The following is a 19218-nucleotide window of genomic DNA, read 5'->3' as shown; positions in this document are numbered from 1 at the left end:
ACAGAAGCACTCACTCTCACCCACACAATCAGGCCTGAGAGCTGATGGAAATTTGTGGGAAAGGTTGTGAAATTGGGGATTACAGAAACAAAGTCTAAGGCAGTGGAAGGAATTCTACTGGCAGACTGCCTTTGAACTTGAACTCTTCCTTGGGTTGCCAGCCTGCTGGCCTGCCCTGCAGATTTTGGACTCCCCCGTCTCTGCGATCACATGAGCCAACTCCTTAAAATAAATCCCTCTTTATATGCGCACATCCTATTGACAAATGCACAGTCCAAGAGACAAAAACACCCACACACGCCCACAACCAGCCCAGCAGGGAGATCTTTAGTCCCTACGATGGGCCAGACTGTTACAATAACAAAATCAACACTGACCTAGACTGCAGTTTCTACGTGGCTTCTGTCAGGAACACAAAGGTGTATATGGAACAGAGTTCCTGTCCTCCAGTGACTTTCCAACTCGTCACCAAGTTAAAGAACCTCAACACTGAAAGGGGCCCCAGTGAACCTCACCTAGTCCAACCCCTCGATTTTACGGACGGGGAAACTGAGGTTCTGAGAGGGGACAGGACCTGGTCCAGGCAGCACAGCCTGATGGAAAAGTCGGGATGAGGTCCCAAGGAAAACATTCCAGACAAGAAGAGCACGAGTATGAGTGATTGTGTGTGTGTGTGACACACACACTGAAGAAGGTGGGAAGGTGAGCAGCTGGAGTAATTATGGGCTGCAGACAAGGTGGAAATGGGGGAAGGTGACCGTGGAGAGTGTCAGACACCTGAGTGTGAAGTTTAGAATGGGTCCACCAGATTGGAGAAGCTTCCAAACACTTTGGGTGTGGGGAGCAACACGATGAAAGAGTTCTTACAAGAGTGCTGCTGTTACAGGAATATTGTAAAAGAGAAAAATGTTGAAGAAAACCTTCTTTTTTTTTTTTGCCGCACCACACATCTTGGGGGATCTTATTTCTCTGACCAGGAATCGAACCTGTGTCCCCCGCAGTGGAAGCACAGAGTCCTAACAACTGGACCGCCAGGGAATTCCCAAAGAACACCTCCTTAAAGCCAAACCTTATGACAGATATCTGTCTCTTGAGAGATTAGGAGGCCCGATACAGATTAGAACTGGAGTAGAAGAATTACCCAGTTAGAAGAATGTCAAGGGAAAAGCAGAATGAGACAGAATGAACTAGAAGGGACTTCCCTGGTGACACAGTGGTTAAGAATCCGCCTGCTAATGCAGGGGACACAGGTTTGAGCCCTGGTCCGGGAAGATCCCACATGCTGTGGAGCAGCTAAGCCCGTGCGCCACAACTACTGAGCCTGCACTCTAGAGCCCATGAGCCACAACTACTGAGCCCACGCGCCACAACTACTGAAGCCCACGTGCCTAGAGCCCGTGCTCTGCAACAAGAGAAGCCACCACAATGAGAAGGTCCCACACCACAACGAAGAGTAGCCCCCGCTCGCCGCAACTAGAGAAAGCCCGTGCACAGCAATGAAGACCCAACACAGCCAAAAATAAATAAAAATTAAAAAAAAAAAAAAAAAAAAGAATGAACCAGAAGAGTAGAGATCATGAGCCAGTCTTCCAAGGGGCTATCCAGGCTGTTCAAAACCAAGAACAGCAAGGAGATGCTGGGCTTTTTGCTCATAGCCTGTGAGGAGGTACGAGAACCTCTCCACCAAAAGCTGGATGGTCGAGCCCCACTGAAGGCTCAGGCACACCCTTGGCCTCTGGTCTCCCCACTGGAGGTGAAGAGGGCTGGCTCGTATCATCTTCGGAGTCTCCCTGCGGCCTCTTCCTCCCATAATGTGCCCCCCACCCTCCCAGGCCTCCAGGGTCTGTTTGCCTGAAGCTGAGTCCCTGGGAGATGGTGGGTGTCCCTTCTTCCCTCCAGTGATGCCAGGCTCCTTCACCAGCGCTCAGCAGCCCCTCCCTGGTTGTAATGTCAGGACGGTGGCACCGTCTGCACGTCCAGCCTTTCCTCCCTCCCTGCCCCCACCCCACCCCACTCCCAGCCCTCTCCTAGTCACTGCTTCTTGTCTGGGGACTTCAGCTTTTGGATCAATGCTCTGCTGAGGTGCCTGACCCAGACCCAAGCTCAAGAAAAGATCAGGACTATTTTCTTGTTTGGGTTCATCTTCAAGGGCATTCTCTGAAGTGTCCTCTGATGAGGAATCTGCCAGAATCCTGCATTGACAACTTTTCACCGTTAACGTGCTGTAAACATGGATAAAACATGTCACAGATGCTCAGCCTTAGAAAAGAGATCATACGCTATCTCATGCCTCTATCTCTCTCTCTCTCTGTCTCCTTCTTCCTCTCCTTCCCCACCTTCTCTCTCTCCTTCCAGAACCTACTTTCCTGGGGTGGTGGGAGAAACTGTGGGCTCAAGGGAAATGTTCTTGTACTCACCATTCACCCCACACCTTACTCACAAAGCCAGGTTTCTGACTGAGTAACAGAGTTACTAACCATGCTGCTCACTGGAGCACAGCACAGGGAGGGAGCCGGCTCACGTACTTACTGTGGGTGTCCAGAGACATCAAAACAGAGCTCAGGAAATCTGCCTAGGCCGGAATCTGAGACAGGTGGTGAATTTTGCCTTGTATAACTGGATGAAATAGGTGAGGGTGAGTGTAAAAAGAAAGAAAGAGAAGAGAGCTCAGGACACAAGAACAGAAACTGGTGAGAGGAGACAGGGCAGGAGAAACTGGAGACCCAGGAAAAGCAGGAACATGTGTGGTGTCAGGGGATTTAAGGAAAGAGTGGGGGGTTTTCTCTTGTTAGGAAAAAAGAGGTCCAAAGAATCAAATCTGCTGAGAAAAGGCACACTGGCTCTACAGACGGGCCTTTGGTACCACACTGAGAGCAGTCTTGGCCCAGTGGTAGATGGACAAGCCAGAGAGCAGTGAGATCAGGCGTGAACACGAGGGGGGAAAGTGGTGGAGAGGGCAAGTATAGAAAACACCTTCCAGACGGTGTGAGAAACAGAGTGGCAGGGCATGTGAAGACAGGAGGGAGGCTTTTATTTTTTTGAATGAATGAGACTTGATTGTGTTAAATGCAGGTGGAAGGCAGACTAGCCCAGGGAGAAGGGATAAAGACCTGGGAGAGAGGAGACATTTAACGAGATCAGTGCGTTGTGAAATTGGGGGTGCTGGTGTAGGAGGTGGACAGGAGGAGATCACAGACACAACTTCCACTGTGATCCAGAGAAGGATCAAAGGGTGCAAACAAATAAAGGAAAGTTTGGTGACCAGGAAGGGGAAGAGGCTGCTTCTGATGGTTTCTATTTTTCTTTTCTTTTTCTAAATAGGAGGGCCCTCATCTTTGGGACACAGGCTAGTTCAAGTCAGAGGAGGCATCATAGGGTGACAGGCTTAGAGTCCCTGGGCAACTGTCTTCCAGGGCAGGTAGTCATCCCTGGGCACGCATCTGATATGGCCTATGAAATAGCTACTTGTTTGCCTCAGAAGAGACTGGCTTCAAACCCAGACTGATGAAATGATGCTCTCAGGCTACCAGCTCATGGTGGCCGAAATGTGAGGCTCTGTGGAGACACATGGCCATGGCCATGGGTGTGGTTGTGCAGCTACCCACCAACCATCAGACTCCTGGGACTCTCCTGACAATACCTGTCTTAGTCCATCTGGACTGCTATAATGCAGTGCCAGAGACTGGATAGCTTATAAACGACAGACATTTATTTCTCAAGGTTCTGAAGGCTGGACGTCCAAATCAGGGTGCCAGCATGGTCAGGTGAGGGCCCTTTTCTGGTTTTCTCATTGTACCCTTGCATAGTAGAAGGGGCTGGGGAGCTCTCTGAGATCTCTTTTATAAGGGCACTAATCTCGTTCATGAGGGCTCCACCCTCATGACATTAGGGGCCACTTCCCAAAGACCCCATCTACTAATACCATCACATTGAGGATTAGGCTTCAACATAGGAATTTTGGGGGACACACATTAAGACTATAGCAAAACTCTAAATCCCCCTTCACACAGTGTTGGTACCTCCCTAGTAGTGGTCACCACAGTCCCCCCGGGTCATAACCGTATGTGGCTATATTCGATATCCTTTCCTGTAGTTTCCGGAAGAGTCGGAATCCTAAGTTATTGATCCTTGCTTCCCTATTCAAAGTTGCTCTCTGCATGAAATTGATCTGTTCCTGGCTAAATTCCACAGTCCTGATGCCGACATTTTGGCTCAGCCACCACTCAGAGATGGTCCCCAGAAAGCCCCTCTTCTGGCACTGGCCTGCTTCATATAAGAGAGTTTTAACAAGATGATGCCCAGAGACTTACAAGCCCCCTGCCCCACTCCCAGCAGCCAGATCAGAAAGAATTCCAGATCTTCGACCCTTCCTAGCACAGCTGCCTCCCGACCAAAAGAGAATTGCTGGGAGTTTGTAAAGTCCCAGGCTCACAGCTTTCATTGTCCAGCACATGATTCCTTCTCCTTCCCCCTTATTAATCTGACACCGGCAAGTACTACAAAGACATGGGCTGAATTCCAGCCATGTCATCACTGGGGAAACAATAAAATGCCTGACTGACTATAAAGGGTCTAACTGTCACAGAGATAAAGACCAGTCTCCGATCTTCTCCAGCAAGGCGGGGCTCGACGTACAGCCTGGGAAAGCTTGGTTTTCTCGTGGCAGAAACTGTGAAAACATTTCCTGCTTTGAAGCCCTCACTGGCTCTTCTGTAGGACAAAATGAGCAAGAGACACAAGGCAGCAGACTGTGCTGCCAGCTGGAGGACCCCAAACTGGGCTGAAAGAGCCCCACACCCACATATACCCGTGTGGACCACACCCTGTGGGCCCATGTGTTCTGATTGAGCGAATATCTGGAGGAGGGAAAGTCCAGCTGATTTGTAATCAAAAGTACCATCCCTTACCGCAAGGGCTCTTTCACATTTTTAGCTCACTTGATCCTCAAGACTAGCCCGTGAGGGCCTAAGACAGGTACTCTTATTCCCATTTTAGAGACGCGAAAACTGACACCCAGGTTGTGAAGGGTTCTTGGCTCTTAAGTGGAAGAATCACTCAGGCCTTCTGACTTCTAGTTCACGTTCTTTTCCTGTGAAAGCGCACTACCTCCCCTTTTTAGAGAGTGGTTATTGCACTGAAAGTTACAAACAGACTCTGAAGATCCTGTAATTTCTTCATCCTCTGGAGCCCAATTGGCAACAAAGCATCAGGGATGGTCTCCTCAATTTGAGATGTGATAACCACTCCTTACAGCGAGCTCTGACCGAGTCACAGCATACGCTCTCGCCACCTGATCAGAACCAGAGGGTGAAGAAAGCTCTCGCAGAATCTCTGCTCTATCCACCAACTGAGACTCCAAACCAGGCCTTCGTGGGGTAGCGTCTTCATGGCATCAAGGGCAGACAGAGGTTCCTTCAGTGCTTTCTCTGTAGAACAGCGAGATTGCCTTTCCTCCCGATGGGCTGGGTCTGATCTGGCCCTGGATTACCTTGAGAGGTTGGTTACAGCACAGGACAGAATTAGAGGCTGTCCAAGCCAGAGCAGATCCAGTGAGCCGATCCCAGAGAGAACGGTCCCAGGAGTTCTGAGACCACCTCATGGGCCTTTGGGTTACTTTCAGGGCAGGTCTGAACAGATCTGGTCCAAATTTCCACTTCCCATTGGAGCCCGTGTATATGACTTCACATGAACTTGGATCACCAAGAACGTGCTTTGATTGTTAGGCTGTCTCACGGCTGTGGTCATCCTGACTCCTCAATTGTGTGGGAAGTGACGTGAGGGTAGGGAAGTGGGCAAGTGTTTCCCAGAGCCGTAACCTCCCATTTCTCAGTCCCTCACCCTCCACAGAAGCCCTTCTTCCCTCTCAGGTACATAACATCCTTCCAGGCTCTTCCTATCAAAACCTAATCTCAAGAAAAGATCTAAAAATTAAGCAGAATCCAAGCCGACTGGAGCTGGAATGACGCCTTGACTTTCCAGATGAGGAGAGTGAGGTTACGGCAGGTGCAACTTACCTGCCGTACAGGTAAGGTACAACTCACACCCTCAGAGATCAAGAGAATTCCAGGATCAGTGAGGAGGGAACATCATCTGTGAGTGGTCAGAGCCTTTCACTTACAGCCCCTGTTTACAAAATCATCACTGATGACTCCTCTTCCTTTGAAGACTGTGTGACCTAGTAGGGATAAGACTTAGCACACCCTTGGCACCCACAGACAACAGTTCCAGGAACACAGGTGAGCCACTCTGGGTCCACATACCTCATATGGACATGCTTGAACTTGCACTTAGACATTTATTCCCAAAGCATTGGCTCCGGGTTGACAAGCAGGGAAACCTCAAAGCCCTCAGCTCTTCACCATTTTTCTTGATCACACGAGAGTCACCAGATGCTCTGTGGCTCCAACACCAGGACAATCACAGTTCACTCCACTTGGGTCTCCCCAGGTAGGCAGTGGCTGGAAGCAGGAGCCCTCATCTACCATCTCATTCACACAAGCTGGTTCAAGGCACATTTTTTGAGCATCTACATTGTGCCAGGCACTGGGATAGGTTCTGGGAACCCCTAGCTACATGGGCTCAGTTCTTGTGCTCCTCACAGTCAAGAGGAGGACACGGGGCTTCCCTGGTGGAGCAATGGTTGAGAATCCGCCTGCCAATGCAGGGAACACGGGTTCCAGCCCTGGTCCAGGAAGACCCCACACGCTATGGAGCAACTAAGCCCATGAGCCACAACTACTGCGCCTGTGCTCTAGAGCCTGCGGGCCACAACTACTGAGCCTGTATGCCACAACTGCTGAAGCCCGCATGCCTAGAGCCTGTGCTCCGCAACAGAAGCCACTGCAGTGAGAAGCCTGTGCACCGCAACAAAGAGTAGCCCCCGCTCGCTGCAACTAGAGAAAGGCTGCACGCAGCAACAAAGACCCAACGCAGCCAAAAATAAATAAAATAAATTTATTAAAAAAGAAAAAAAAGAGGAAGACACGTAAGAAACTGACAACCCAGTTCACCACCTGTGTGCTTTGCCAGAGCTCTTCACAGGGCTGGGGCTCTGAGAGAGGAGCAGCCCCTAACCCAGACTGGGATGCGTGGGATGCTGGGGTGGTCAGAGAGGCAGGCATGCACCCGCACAGAAAATTTCAGTGAAACTGGGAAAGTGAAACGATAGAGATACATACAAAATCTGTCTTAAAAAGAAGTCTTCCCTACCCCTGCTCCCCTTTCGCTTCATTTTATCATCTCCCACCCTTCAAAGCAAAGCTTTTTGAAAGTATCTTCCACTTATTCCCCGCTCCACTGAAACTGCTCTTAAATCATCAGTAACCTCATGATTGATAATCCAACACGCCCATCTTCATCTCATAAACCCCTGTGGTACCTGGTCTCTCGGCCCCTGCCTCCTCCTTTCTCAGTCTCCCTGATCCCACCCTCCTGATGCCTCCCTAGTCTCCCCTTCCAGGTCATCCCCCACAGTCTGCCCTCCGCACTGTGGCCCTCTCTTTCTAAAACTCTGACCACACTACCCCCTTATTCAAATCCTTCACTTGTTGCACAGTGCCCTCAAGTCAACCTCCAAACTCTTTGACTTGGAAGGTAAAACCTTCTAGGACCCAGCCACCTGCCTCTCCAGTTCGCCTCTGCCACCTGTGACCCCAGAAAAGCCCAAAACTCTGTCCCACCAGGTGACTTTGTACATGCTTTTTCTTCTGTCTGTAACCCCCATGTGGTAGACCCTACTCATCCTTAATCTTGTTCAAATGTCACCTCTTCCAGGAAGCCCTCCATTGCTCCTCCTTTCACTCCTTCCCAGGCACATTTCTGTAACCCCCTTCAATCTTCCCAGAGCATCCTCTATTCACCACTGGCATGTAACTGATCACTTGGCTATGTACCCCTGCCCCCCTAACTAAGTTGTACAGGCCTCGTTGCAGATGGTGCCTTACTGATCTTTGCACGGCGCTTGGCAAAAAAAGCTTTCTTTAACGAACATTGATTGATTGTTTGGTTGATTCATTAATTAAGTATAAAACAAGGTCCCCTGTGAAGAAACCACAGTCCAGATGGGAAGGAAAGCCAATCATGGGTGAGCTGATGGAAGATACTCATGCCAAGAGTAAGCATATTTTCCTGACCACAGAGGACTGGGGAAACCTGGAGGAGGAAGATACTGAGAGAGCTTGAAGGACTGGAGCAGCAGGTTTCCTGGTTGGGAAGCAGGTTAATCAATGCACAAGCCCGGGCTGTGGCTTCACCTACACCTGGTTCATTTCCAGCAGCAGCAACATTGCGGCGAGGATTTGGTGCCAACGGGCACCCAGGGTCCCTTCCACGTAATTAACATGTCTCTGGGGGAGGCCTGAATCCCACAGTCTGGAATGTAGACAAAGAGGATCTGTTCCAGTTATGCTAATTGCTGCCTCTCTCCCACAGAGGATAGGGCGGTGAGAGATTCCAGGAGGCAGCTGGGCAGAGTGGGAATTCCTCAGCTCCTGCAGCCTGGCCCGAACCCAGGGAGGGGCCCCGCCAGCCCTCACCGGGGAAAGCTGGAGGCAGAGCCGCATTCATCTGTCCCATAGGCTGTCTCTGAGAGGTGTGATTTGAAGACCAGGCAGCTTCCTAGCCAGGCACCCTAAACCTTAAAACTGCACTTTAGAAACATTGCTTTCCCCTGAAAGCCATTTTTTAATGCAAATGACCCAGGAAGAAGTAGCACATTAAGTTCCTAACACCTTCCGTATAAGTGGGTGGCTGTGCAGCTTTCCCAAGGGGTCTGGGGACCTGGGAAGGCAGGTACCTGAGCTGTAGAAGGGACACAGTGAAGACAGGAGGCCCTGGGTCACAGATTCACTTCTGCCACGAATGTACCCCCCCACCCTGACCGTTGTTGCCCCACGGCCCGGTTCTGTGCTGGCCTTTCCTTCTGCCACCATCCTGGGCTGAAGACCTCGTTAGTCCTCAGGGGTGCCCACCACCCCACTCTAACACCTCCTTCTCTACGGCTTCCTTTGCTCAGAATCAGTGGCCCCCTGAGGCCACTGGCACCTCTGAGTTTACAGCCCTCAGCTCCCTTATTGGGATGCTGGTCCAGGCTTTTGTGCGAGGCATTTCTGGGGGGTAAGAGCACTTGCTGTACATCTGCAGTGGTTCTGACCCCAGCCTGCAGCAGAATTACTACGAGGGCTTGTTGAAACAGATCAGCTACAGAGCTTCTGTACGTCTGAAGTAGAGCCTGAGAATCTGCATCTCTAATGAGTTCCCAGCTGATGCTAATGCCGGCCCAGAGAACCCACTCCGAGAACCACAGCTTTATAACCTTGCGACTCAAACTGTGGTCTGCAGACCAGTATCCCTGGCATCATCTGAGAGCTGGTTAGAAATGCTGAACCAGAAGCTGCATTTTAACAAGGTCCTGAGTGACTTGTATGCACATTAAATTTTGACATCCCTTCCCCAAAGCAGTGTTCTCAAAGTGTGGTGGAGACCACCTGCATCAGCATCACCGGGGAGCTTGTTAATCAAAGGCTCGCCTACGTTCATAGCAGCACTATTTACAATAGCCAAGACATGGATACAACCTAAATGTCCATTGACAGACGAATGGATAAAGAAGATGGAATACTACTCAGCCATAAAAAAGAATGAAATAATGCCATTTGCAGCAACATGGATGGACCTGGAGATGATCATACTAAGTGAAGTCAGAAGAGAAAGACAAATACCATATGATATCATTTATATGTGGAATCTAAAATATGACACAAATGAACTTTTCTATGAAACAGAAACAGACTCACAGACATAGAGAACAGACTTGCAGTTACCAAGGGGAAGAAGAGGTGGAGGACGGATGGATTGGGAGTCTGGGATTAGCAGATGCAAACTATTATATGGAGAATGGATAAACAAGGTCCTACTGTATAGCACAGGGAACTCTATTCAATATCCTGTGATAAACCATAGTGGAAAAGAATATAAAAAAGAATGTAGAGCACTGGAGCCTACCTGGGCTCTTTGGTGGGGCTAATGGCGGACTCTGGGAGGGCTCACGCCAAGGAGTGCTTCCCAGAACTGCTGCTGCCAGTGTCCTTGTCCCCACGGTGAGCCACAACCACCCCACGACTCCGCAGGAGACCCTCCAATACTAGCAGGTCTCAAGATTCTGCCTCCAGGAAAATCTTGCCATGATTGGATAGGACCCCCAGATAAATATTCAAATCTTCGACCTGTTCACTTCTACATCCCTGAAAATGAATCACCATTGGAACAAAAGTTAAGAGAATTAAGACAAGAAACACAAGAATGGAACCAACAGTTCTGGGAGAACCAGAATTTGACTTTTCTTAAGGAAAAAGAAAAATTTATTGACTCAAGACTGAAAGCCAAAGGCCTGGAACTGAGAGCTGAGTCAGGTCAAAAAGCAACATTGAATGCAGAAGAAATGGCTGACTTTTACAAGGAATTTTTAAGTAAAAATTTTCAGAAGCACATGTATTACAACAGGTAGAAGTCGCTATCAACTTAGTTTTTGCACTTTTAAATAAAATCGACAGATTAAAGTTACTTGCATGGCAGCCCTAAAGCAGCTTGCACCCCTAGTGCATAGACAGTGGGTTCTACACAGGGGAAACTAATATTATAGAATAAAAGAGACTTCATGCCGTGTGTAGACATTGCTTGGATCCTAATACAGACAGACCACCTATAGAAAGGGACTGGCACAAGCGTAATTTTGCCATCCCCTTCTTCATGGGAAAAGTGGCCCTGGAGAGGATTTGGAACAAGCTTAGACTGAAACGAAAGAAGACCAGCAATTAGGAGCCCACCCTGACCCACCCGCCAGCGTCTAAGTTTCCACGAGAAGCAGCTGCTTACAGGAGCTCGTTTTATGAGGGCTCTAAGAGCTGTGTGTGCAGGGCAGGCTGGGAGGACGCGGGTCCTGGTGCGCTGTGGCCCGCGTGGCTCCACCCTGACTGTGGATTCCAAGCTGGCTCTTGGTCATGGAAGTGACCAAGCACTGTGAAAAAAAAAAAAGAATGTATATATATGTATAACTGAATAACTTTGCTGTACAGCAGAAATTAACACATTATAAATGAACTATACTTCAATAAAATAAAATTTTTTAAAGAGTTCCCAGTGCCCCCTTCCTCCTCCAGGCCTCTGGTGATCACTGTGACCCTCATGTTTAGGAAGTTGTGCCTCACAGTCTCCACTTTGGCTACTGTTAGAATTCCCTGAGGAGATTGTCCAGGCCGCCCCTCTAGAACAATCAAATCAGATTTGGGGAGTGGAGACCCAGACATGGGCATTTTTAACAGTCCCCAGGTCATGGCAATGTGCATTTAAAGCTGAGACCTTCAGTTTAACACCATCCTCTTCTCACTAGCAAATGTTGGAGCATGTACCCCAGGTTACCTTACACCGAGGTTCTCAAACTTGGCTACAAATCAGAATCCCCAGAAAGTTTTTAACTTTTTATTTTTGAGATGAAATTCACATAACATAAAATACATCATTTGACCATCTTAAAGTGGACAATTCAATGGCTCTTAGAACATTTTAGAACATTCTTCACAATGTTGTGCAACTATCACTACCATCTAGTTCTAAAACATTACCATCACCCTGAAAAGAAATCCCGTGCCTCCCGATGCCTCCCTCCCCCAGCCCCTGGCAGTTACTAGTCTACTTTCTGTCTCTCTGGATTTGCCCATTCTGGACATTTCATGTAAATGGAATCATACAATATGTGGCCTTTAGCTTGTATCGCTTAGCGCGATGTTTTTGAAGTTCATCTATGCATGCATCAGTACTTCATTCCTTTTTATGGCGAGTGATGTTTCATTGTATGGATTTACCACATTTTATTTATTTATTCATCCGTTGATGGACATTTGGGTCATTTCCACTTTGGGGCTAACGTGAATAATGCTGTTAGGTCCATTGATGTACAAGTTTTTGTGAGAACATATGTCTTCAGTTCTCTTGGGGACATACCTGGGAATGGAATTGCTGGATCATATGGTAACTCCATACTTAACTTTTTGAGGAACAGCCAAACTGTTTTCCAAAGCAACTGCACCATTTTAGATTCCCATCAGCGGTGGATACATGTTCTGATTTCTCCGCATCTTCACCAACACTTCTTTTGTTTTTTTCTTTTTTACTTTTTATTATAGCTACCTTATCAGGTGTGAAGTTGTATCTCGAGGCTTTGATTTGCCTTTCCCTAATGACTAATGATTTTGCACATCTCTTCATGTACATATTGGCCACTTGTATGTCTTCTCTGGAGAAATATCTCTCCAAATCTTTTGACCATTTTTCAGTTGGTTTATTTGTCTTTTTATTGTTGAGTTGTAAGACCCTGGAAGGCTTCTAAAATCATCCCTACATAAGCCCCAAAACAGCTCAATTGAATCAGATGCCCAGGAGTGTACCTGGGCATTGATTATTTCTTAAATTCCCCTAATCTGCAGTTGGGGTTGAAAAGCACTGGTTTACACCACATGGCCAAGCAGGAACAGGGATACCATGTAAGAGCTCTCAGAGTTCATGATTTTATCCGACCACCTGGAGGCGGAGGTGAGTAAGACACAGCCACTGCTGTGTGAGAGCTCTCAGTGTAATAGAGATGCTGGCCCCTAAACAAATAATTATAACACAATGTGTTAAGTGCTCTAATGAAAGGATGTACAACTTGTCGAGGGGACTCCAAGAAAGAGTAGCTCAACTTCCTGCGTGCATTAGTATTGCTGAATGTAGGGTGGTGGTCACTAAGGACCCTCAAAAGGTGGTCCCTACTAGCCATGTTAGCACCCCATGGGAGCTTGATAGAAATGCAGACTCTCAGGCCCCACCCCAGATCTACTGAGTTAGAGCCAAGTTTAACGAGAGTCTCAGGTGGTTCATGTGTCCATTAAAGTTGGGGATACGCTGATCTGAGGTCAATTAAGAAGCATCCAGAAAGCCCAGCCACCTAAAACAAATACAAAACAAAAAATTCCACTGTCATGAGGTATGGGTTCATTAAATTGTTCCTTAAGGTAACTGACTTCCTTTCTTAAATTGCAACACATTAAATAACTCTTAGTCACACATATCTTAGCATGAATTTGTTTATCAGAAGGTTTTAGCCTAAGCCATTCTCTTCCTGAAGCTTCTCTACCAGCCAGCTTAATAAGAGACAGGGGGAGGGACTAGATTGGGGTAACACTGGCACTTGGGCATCAGCACAGTTGAATTGAAGTACAGGGGTGATGGGGAAAGCACAGGATGGCTTCACCATTTCTTTCAAAACCAGTCCTTGCGCAGAGTTTTATACCAGATTTGTAGATGCAAGTGTCTTGCCCTAGCATAACCCAACAAATTAATGTAGCAAGAGCCGGTTTAAAACTTGAGTGAAATGACCCATTGGACTGTGTTCATCCCACTAGACCACACGTAAACTTGATCCCTCAGCAGGTGAAATTGCAGCCTCCATTGACCGCGGGCTTTCCAGAGGCCAAATAATCCATGTCCCAGTCTCATAATGCATTGTATCTAATTCCCATGTGTCCTCATACATAAAGGTTTCCACATCTTCCCAGAGATGACTCATTTCAGTGTTTGGTGAGCTTTGCTGCTGGAGAAATCTCACGTTTAACTTATAATGCCACACGCTACAATGGGAGATGACATTTCTCAGGGCAGCTGGTTTCCCGTTCCAGGTTTCCATGTTGGGTACCAAATGAAGGCCTCCCCCTCTCAACCCCTCAGCACCAAGACCTCGAATGAGGCCCCAGAGGCAGTACTCTCTGAGGAGTAAGAGATGTGTGAATATACAGTAGTGTTGGTTCTATTAAAACCTTACTTCAAAATTGCTTTGGGCCACCCTCAGAAATGCTTCCCAGCTCCAAATCCTAAGACTTAAGCCAAACTCTTTACTCTCCCTCCTCACTGATTGGGCCTTAACAAAGAGGCAGGAATTTCAATACTTGTTCATTCAGTTATTGAATGCCTACTGGCTTCAGCCTCCAGTGTGTCCAGTCCAGGCTCTCTCCTTCACCCCTTGCACTGGCACTCAGCTCTGGTCCCAGGACTATGCCGAGAAGTCCAAAAAAAACTGAGGCTTCCCATCGACAACACCCCACATCTTACTAATCGTCTTTCCTTACTTGTTTTTAACCATTTTGTTGAGATATAGTTAACATACAATTCACCCACTGAAAGTGTACAATTCAATGATTTTTAGTATTTTCACAGAGCTGCAAAACCATCAGCACAGTCAATTTTAGAACATTTTCATCATTTCAGAAAGAAATCCTGGGGACTTCCCTGTGGCGCAGTGGTTAAGAATCCACCTGCCAATGCAGGGGACACAGTTTCGAGCCCTGATCCGGGAAGATCCCACATGCCATGGAGCAACTAAGCCCGTGCCTCACAACTACTGAGCCTGCGCTCTAGAGCCCGCAAGCCACAACTACTGAGCCCGTGCTCTAGAGCCCACGAGCCACGACTACTGAAGCCCGCACGCCTAGAGCCCGTGCTCCGCAACAAGAGAAGCCGCCACAATGAGAAGCCCACACACCACAACGAAGAGTAGCCCCGCTCGCCACAACTAGAGAAAGCCCGCGCACAGCAACAAAGACCCAACACGGCCAACAATAAATTAATTAATTTTAAAAAAAGTAACCCTGGGCTTCCCTGGTGGCGCAGTGGTTGAGAATCCGCCTGCCGATGCAGGGGATATGGGTTCGTGCCCGGTCTGGGAAGATCCCATGTGCCACGGAGCAGCTGGGCCTGTGAGCCATGGCCGCTGAGCCTGCGCATCCGGAGCCTGTGCTCCGCAACGGGAGAGGCCACAACAGTGAGAGGCCCGCGTACCACAAAAAAAAAAAAAAAAAAAAGTAACCCTGTATCACCCCCTCACCCCTAAGTTCCTCAGCCCAAGGCAACCAATAATCAACTTTCTGTTTCTATAGATTTGCCTATTCTGGACATTTCCATATAGATTCTACTCTATTCCATACAGATGGATTCATACAAATGTGGTCTTTTGGACTGACTTCTTTATCTTAGCATAATGTTTTCAAAATTCATCCATATTGTAGTATGTATCAGACCTTAATTCATTTTTATGACTGAATGATATTGCATTGTATGATATCCACTTTTTGTTCAACTATCCTTCAGTTGACAGACATTTAGATTGTTTCCACTTTGGGCTATTACGTATAATGCTACTATGAACATTTGTGTACAAAAAATTGCCCTTTGCTTTCTTAAAGGACCAGAAAAAAAACAAGAATCCTGCTGGTCACCCCAACATTTTGAGTGGAAAGAAGCTGATACAGGGAGAGAAGACATCAGGATACATTCCTTTGGTCCATTTACTAAGTCAAAAATCTCAAGTCAGGTGTCACTGAGCTGTGAGATCTTAGCTAATCCACTTGTTTTTTCTTTCCTTCATTTTCCCTCTTTAATTAACGAATTTAATTTCTCTTTCCTAAGGAAATTGGAAAACCATTAATTAAATCATTATTAGAGTATCGACTTGTTATGCATGAGAGACTTATTCCAGAACAAGGTAAGGGAAAATCGACATCATGATGGATAACACTGTAGAATTCAGATGTTACATTCACAGTCAGATGTTCCAAACCTTCCTGCCTGCCACTGTGGTGGCCAGACCCACTGCACCAGCATCTTCCCCTGGCCTTCATGACACTCCTTTATAGTGTTAGCTGATTTATATCTTCATGGGATTTGTTCAAACCCACCAGTAGGCATTGGGAAGTTATGTACACATCTGCAGGCTGGGCTGGTCCAACTTCCACCAGGAAGTTCAAACTCTGCCAGCACCAGCCGAGTGTTCTTCCAGAGTCTCTCATTCATGGAATAACCTGCACATCTTTAGAGCTCAGATGAATCTTGTGAATACCAGGTGATCACCCTTCCTGCTTTACATAGATTAGGACAGGCTCCTCGACACCTCTAGGCTGGCTTACCTCCTAGACAGAATATTCATCTTTTGTGTTTCCTTTCTCCCAATAATTACCAGCCTTCTGATAAGCACATCATAGCAGATGCAGGCTTTTCCTGAGTCTTCCTTCCTTGCCAGTCACCTCTGGTCATCTTTTCCCATTTCTCTTCTTTATTCCCACATACCCACATCACCTGTGCACAATCTTTTAGCTTAGCTTTTCCTAAATGTTGAAATTGGCTTGGGTCCAGTAAGATTGGCACCATTGTGAACTGAATTCTGGTAGAATACTAATTCCCTGATGAAAAACTGTCTGAATGACTGTATAAAATTATAGTTTTAAAAAATATTCAGTTCATGGACTTCCCTGGCGGTCCAGTGGTTAAAACTCAGTGCATTCACCACCGAGGGTCCAGGTTCGATCCCTGGTCAGGGAACTAAGATCCTGCAAGCTGCATGGTGAGGCCAAAAGTAAATAAACAAATAATATAAAATAAAAAATATTCAGTTCAAGTTTATTCAACAAAATTCCATGGACTTCAGCCTCAATAAAATATGTAGATGATTACAGACAGTAAATCAAATGAAGGGAATAGGCCATTGGTTATTTACCATGTTGTGCAAATCCTGGGGCACACTTCCTGGAAGATGGTCCCCCTATAATCCAAACTTCTTACAGATTAAGGTGGATAGATGCAGGATGTCCTTTGATTTCCTGGGGCTCTTGGCATTCTGAGGAGAAGCAGGGGATGTCTCCTGGGAGGAAGCCACCCAAGAAGGTAGCAAGCACCAGGTCCCCTCAGCTCCTGTTCTCCTGGCAGAGAGGAGGGTTCCTGCACCCCTGCTGTGGAACAGGAGTGGCCCGGCCAGATGGAGGAGGACCAGGTGGAGCCAGCACTCCCAGGCGGGCTGCCAGCCCTGAGCAGAGCCTAGGAGCAGGCCGTAAGGAACGAAGCCAGGGGCTTCCCTGGTGGCGCAGTGGTTGAGAGTCCGCCTGCCGATGCAGGGGACATGGGTTCGTGCCCCGGTCTGGGAAGATCCCACGTGCCGCGGAGCTGCTGGGCCCATGAGCCAAGGCGGCTGGGCCTGCGCGTCCGGAGCCTGTACTCCGTAGCGGGAGAGGCCACAACAGTGAGAGGCCCGCGTACTGCAAAAAAAAAAAAAAAAAAAGAACGAAGCCAGGAGACAGAATGTGAGACTTCTCCAGAGTGTCCATGGATGTGGTCTGCGGTAACCACATGGGGAGCAGCGGCAGCGCCTGGGATCCAGCCTTCAGCACCGCCACGTTCCTGGCGGTGCTGTTTATGAAGCCGCCACTCAGGCACTGAGCGGCTTGTTTTTATAAGGGATACTCTGATGGGCTAATTAGGATGGAGAAGACATACCTCCCAACTCAGGGGAGCTCAGCGGAGCTCAGGGGAGCACAGTGCTGCCCCCGACTGCCTCACAAGGAGGGAGGGGATGCTGCCTGCAGGAATTTGTCTGCTGAGGGAAGTATCCACGCTGGGTGCTGCCCCCTCATCAACCTGTCCCTCTCAGCCTGGACCTTTCCACTGAGTAAATGTTGGAGAAATATTTTAAATATGCAGTGCAGTTCATTATCCTTCCTACCTCCAGATTCAATAGAACCGAGTGATTAAAAACAGCAGATTTGGAGTCAGAGACCTGGGCTCAAATATCACTTATTGTTCTGACCTGTGACAACTCAGCCTCTCCAAGCCTCGGGTTCCATGTTTGAAACAAAAGGAAAACTCATCTCATAGCAGCGGAGTGAGGATTAAATGAAGTGGGGCTGGATAGGGCCTGGTTTCACACTGGCTCCTCTATTCTTCCAGAACCCTCTGGGCCTGCCTCACTAATAGCTGGAGTGTCCAGGCCTCCCTTGCAGCCCCTCCTCTACGGCAGCTCCTGTCCCCCAGCTGCTTCTCTCCTCGGGGAGCATCCCCTCCCACCGTGTGTGTTGGTTCTGCGGTAAAACATCTCTAGGACATTTCTTCAGGAATGTAGGCAATTCTGGTGTCCCACAGCAAGCCAGTTAGGCAAGTATGGAAATCTCAGTGAATGCCAATCTCCCACTCACCTGAGCGCCACAGAGATTGTTTCTTCATTGGTCGTTTTCTTTTTTTTCTTTTTTCTTTTTTTTTTTTGCGGTACGCGGGCCTCTCCCTGCTGTGGCCTCTCCCGTTGCGGAGCACAGGCTCCGGAGGCGCAGGCCCAGCGACCATGGCTCACGGGCCCAGCCGCTCCGCGGCATGTGGGATCCTCCCGGAACGGGGCACAAACCCGTGTCCCCTGCATCGGCAGGCAGACTCTCAACCACTGCACCACCAGGGAAGCCCCATTGGTCGTTTTCTTACGAGAAAGTTTTGCAATGGGTGTTCCTTCAGAGAAAGCAGGTGCCCCCCACCTTGTAACAGGTGAACATCCAGATTTATACAGAGAACAAACAGACTCATAGAGGAGTCTTCTGGAAGGTAAATACTTCTAGTGCTATTTTAAGGGAAGGAAATAACACAGGCTTATTGCCTGTAGACCCAAGTTTAAGTCCAAGTTCATCCACTTACTGAGAGGCCCGGGACCACCTACTGACATCTTTGAACTTCAGTTTTCTCCCCTGCCGTATATTGTTGTAAAGGGTAAATGAGGGAACATAGATGAAAGGACTTTATAATGCCTTTAATTAGTCACTTTACATAACTAAATTTACATAAATATATCTGTTGTGCAATGTGAAACTCATTTACATGGGCTAACCCAAGGTTGTTTTTAAAGGCCCTATTCTAACTTTTTTTAAAAATGTGGGGTGATTCTGTGAGGAATCGGAGTAGGACAGGATTTATGTCAAAATGGAAGGCTGAATGCTGGCTAATATCTGTAGCAAAGAGCGATGAGGAAATCCATTCCTGAGGCTCCTGGTTGCCCACCTTTCAGTTCTGATCGCTCTGGGTTTCATTAGCATCGATAAGTGACTAAAAATACATTTGAGTATCACGATGCTTAATATTATAGTTGTTTTTGGTACTATTTCCTCCTACTTCCCATCTCACACTCATGCTCCCATCAAACAAGAGTTGAGAAAAGTTACAAAGTGAGTCTTCACCTTCCATCGGCTCCCCTCCAGCTGTGATACCCTGTTCCCAGAGGCCGAGCTTCTCCATTCAGCTTCAGTTGGCCTCCGGCTTTCAAGGGACGAAAAGTCTTCTTTCCCTCTCTCTCCCATGTGTCATCCGTGTCCCTGCCACAATGAGGAGGCA

General features: G+C 47.9%; 1 protein-coding gene across 1 annotated transcript; it reads left to right on the top strand.

Annotated features, from left to right (window-relative positions):
• Positions 1-1576: 1576 nt before the first annotated feature.
• On the top strand, positions 1577-10991 carry LOC113626693 (apoptogenic protein 1, mitochondrial-like). The gene is made up of 5 exons (XM_027118391.1): positions 1577-1666; positions 5254-5375; positions 9142-9211; positions 10088-10500; positions 10710-10991. Exons 1-5 carry the CDS (start codon positions 1577-1579, stop codon positions 10813-10815), a joined length of 801 nt encoding a protein of 266 aa, XP_026974192.1. The 3' UTR covers positions 10816-10991.
• Positions 10992-19218: the final 8227 nt, after the last annotated feature.

The sequence above is a fragment of the Aethalodelphis obliquidens genome, unplaced genomic scaffold (assembly GCF_003676395.1).
Source record: "Aethalodelphis obliquidens isolate GAN/ISIS:26980383/991018 unplaced genomic scaffold, ASM367639v1 scaffold19, whole genome shotgun sequence".
In the NCBI taxonomy this organism is placed as follows: Eukaryota; Metazoa; Chordata; class Mammalia; order Artiodactyla; family Delphinidae; genus Aethalodelphis; species Aethalodelphis obliquidens.
This window is presented reverse-complemented; position numbering and strand designations above follow the sequence as displayed.